The sequence below is a fragment of the Clupea harengus genome, unplaced genomic scaffold, assembly GCF_900700415.2.
Source record: "Clupea harengus unplaced genomic scaffold, Ch_v2.0.2, whole genome shotgun sequence".
Taxonomy (NCBI): Eukaryota; Metazoa; Chordata; class Actinopteri; order Clupeiformes; family Clupeidae; genus Clupea; species Clupea harengus.
The window spans coordinates 62,501-66,003 of record NW_024879754.1 but is presented as its reverse complement, the minus strand read 5'-3'; the positions used below and the strand labels follow the sequence as shown (position 1 = coordinate 66,003).

Below are 3,503 nucleotides of genomic sequence, written 5' to 3'. Positions count from 1 at the left end.
CACAATGGCTTGCAGTACACACTTCGGTTAAGAGAGTCCCAGCTGCTGGAGATGGAGAATACCATGAAGAGTCTGGAGCGGCACAGCAATCCAGATCCGAAAAAGCGACATTATGATCAGGCAAGAATAGCCCCTGTCGCTAGGGACGATGACACCGATAGAATATAACAGCAGTACGGCCGTAAGAGTTCAGCACCAAGGCCAGCGCTACAAATATAAAAAAATATCCAGGACCTTGGAGAGTTATTCATATGGAATTGTCTTAGTTCTTGTCCTACAATGTCGGATGTGAATTATGATTCTAGGTTTCACTTTGACTTGAATGGCTTCTGTGTGTGTTGTAATGTTATAGTGTTATCATTATCAGTTTTGCTGTGACAACAACAGATGGCCCTTGCGATAGTAATTAAATAAAACTCCACCTCTGTATCTCTGTCTGTCTATCTTGTCTGTGTGTCTTCTTATATGTGCATGCAGAGTGTTCGACTGTTGGAAAAACTGTCTTGAGAAAATGAGTATGAAGATCACTGAGGCAGAACATATCCAGAACACATACATTCGAGTGGAAGAGCACATACACCGGGTCTGTATAAAAGTCTCTCTTTCTTACACAACACAAACACACACACACATCCTTTCCATACGCACCTTTAACATATCATTACTATCATTGTAATATACAGGTAACATAACTGAAAAAAAAACACAAATACATGCTGTTAATAAATGAAGTGTATGTGCTGGTTGTACTCAAAATCTTTCATCTGGTCTCTCTCTCTCTCTCAGGAAGTGAGGGAGATGCCCCAGGTTTTAGACAAACTACAGTCTACTGTGATGCGTGGCCAGACGGAGCTCAGTGAAGTGGCCCAGATATCTCAGTCCGCCCTGGCCGCAGTGGAGAGCACTAAGGTTGGGTCTCGCTCCAGCATTCGGGGCCAATTTGAATTGAAATCAGTCAAACCAAGTTTATTTTTGAATGCATTCCTGAGTTGGATTCCATATCCCCCGTACTGAATTTGATTGAACTGAACTGAATTTGAATGCTCTAGATTGTAGATTGAACTGAATTTGAATGCTCTAGATTGTCGATTGAACTGAACTGAATTTGAAGGCTCTAGATTGTAGATTGAACAGAACTGAATTTGAATGCTCTAGATTAAAGATTGAACTGAACTGAATTTGAATGCTCTAGATTAAAGATTGAACTGAACTGAATTTGAATGCTCTAGATTGTAGATTGAACAGAACTGAATTTGAATGCTCTAGATTAAAGATTGAACTGAACTGAATTTGAATGCTCTAGATTGTAGATTGAACAGAACTGAATTTGAATGCTCTAGATTAAAGATTGAACTGAACTGAATTTGAATGCTCTAGATTGTAGATTGAACTGAACTGAATTTGAATGCTCTAGATTGTAGATTGAACGTAACTGAAGTTTCAAGGCCCCCCCCCCCCCCCCCACCCTGGGTCTCTGGTTTTGTAACGCCTCTGTATGGCCTGCAGGGAATGCTGGTCCAGTTGGAGAGACAGCTGATGACGGAGCGGCAAGTCATAGATGGCAAGCTGAACACCAAGCACCTGGAGAAAGAGAGAGGGGTGGAGGGACGCCTGGAAAGAGAGGAGGGCGACAGGCGCATCAGCCGTGCCTCAAACCGATCAAAGGACCAGGTCAGCAGAAAAAGAGAGAGAGAGAGAGAGAGAGAGAGAGAGAGAGAGAGAGAGAGAGAGATGGGATTGCCTTGCTCACAATGTCATTGCATGGATAAAAGCCCTACCATTTTGAAACTTTGTCTACTTTGTCACTAAAATGTCCATTTTGTTCTGTATGACAACAGAAAAAGTCAATCAGCCCAAAGAAGACCTCACTGACACCATTGATCCCGTTGGTGTCCGAGGTATGTATGGTAGTACTGTGCTTAACAGTTATTCAGTAGATTTGTTCAAAACAAGTCGCAATACATTTGACACTTTGATTGACCAGTGCACATGCACACATTAAAGGAAGCATTGTGTCTTTGATTGACCAGTGTACACATGCACGAATTAAAGGAAGCATTGTGTCTTTGATTGACCAGTGTACACATGCACGAATTAAAGAAAGCATTGTGTCTTTGATTGACCAGTGTACACATGCACACATTAAAGGAAGCATTGTGTCTTGCAGTGGCCCAGAAGTCACCCACTCCAACCAACACACAGCAGTCCCACATGAAAATGGTGAAGGAAATGGATGATCTAAAGGAGGCCCTCGGCTGCACTGACCTGCAGGTAGTGTGTGTGTGTGTGTGTGTGTATGTGTGTGTGTGTGTGTGTGTGTGTGTGTTTGTGTGTGTGTGTGTGTGTGTGTGTGTGTGTGTGTGTGTGTGTGTGTGTGTGTGTTTTGTGTGTTTGTGTGTTTGTGTGTTTGTGTGTGTGTGTGTGTGTGTGTGTGTGTGTGTGTGTGGTGTGTGTGTGTGTGTGTGAATGATCTCATAGATTTATACCTCATGCATCGATCACCCGTAACTGTGCAGCTCAAGGGAAAGAATGAACACAGAAGTCCATCAGCAGACACCACCCTGAACATAGGTCAGTGCAGGTGTGCAGAGCCACAGGATTAGCACTGATCCTCTGCCGCCCGGTGTGCCTGCTGTGTGTCTCCCGTCCACAGGAGCTGGAGAGCAGGCTGGTGTCCCAGACGGCCACACAGCAGCAGCTGCACACCCAGATGAAGCAGTGCGAGGAGCGGGCGGCCCAGAAGCAGGAGGAGCTGGCCGCCCTGGAGCTGCAGTACGCCCAGATCAAGTTCAACCCCGGGCCTGGCTGTGAGAGGTGAGACCCACGCACCAGTAGCATCATCATTCACAAAAGGTAACAACAGTTGTTCTACAAAGATTGCACCCAAAAAAAGGTATGCTGAAAGGATCTGATTAGAAGTGAATACTGGTGCAAAGCTGATCACAGTGTTTTAACGACCCTACTGTGCCAAGCAGCACTGCGCTGCATAACATAGGTCTCTCTTGTAGTGCATTTATACGTGTCTTCAATCATATCATAACAGATGGCATATCGTTCAATTCCAATTAAATGTGGCCAGTACACGGGGACACAGGTTCGATTCCGGCCTGCTGTCGTTTCCCGATCCTCTCCCCACCTCTTCACTCCTCCTCACTTCCTGTCTAAAAATACTCCACTGTCCTATCCAAATAAAGGCTAAAAAGCCCATAAATAAATCTTTAAAAAAAAAATAATAAAAAAATGTGGCCAGTACTCAGGACTTTCCTGCCATCATTACTACCCAAAAGCTCTGCAGTGTCCACACTGCTATGCTCTTCCACCAGCTGATTAAGTATCAGAGTAAGCCCATCTGGTCGCGGTTCCCAATCTGCACTGTAGTACTTGATCAGTGCCAGTGGGGGTTGTGATGATGGCCTCCATGATGTGCTCTGTACATGTTAAACTGAAGCTTTGACCTCTGACCTCACTCCTCCCCATCTCTGGTGGCTTTTTTCAGCTCGATA

The 3,503-nt window shown here is 44.7% G+C and overlaps 1 protein-coding gene across 1 annotated transcript in view; it reads left to right on the top strand.

Annotated features, from left to right (window-relative positions):
- The first annotated feature begins 506 nt into the window (after positions 1-506).
- The window catches only part of LOC122130231, a 4,511-nt gene continuing 1,514 nt past the window's right edge, over positions 507-3,503 (top strand). The window contains exons 1-6 of the mRNA XM_042704887.1: positions 507-583; positions 787-909; positions 1,507-1,675; positions 1,839-1,898; positions 2,168-2,271; positions 2,654-2,814. Coding sequence (XP_042560821.1) covers positions 512-583; positions 787-909; positions 1,507-1,675; positions 1,839-1,898; positions 2,168-2,271; positions 2,654-2,814 — 689 coding nt within the window. The 5' untranslated portion in view covers positions 507-511. The remainder of the gene's footprint in view (positions 584-786; positions 910-1,506; positions 1,676-1,838; positions 1,899-2,167; positions 2,272-2,653; positions 2,815-3,503) is intronic.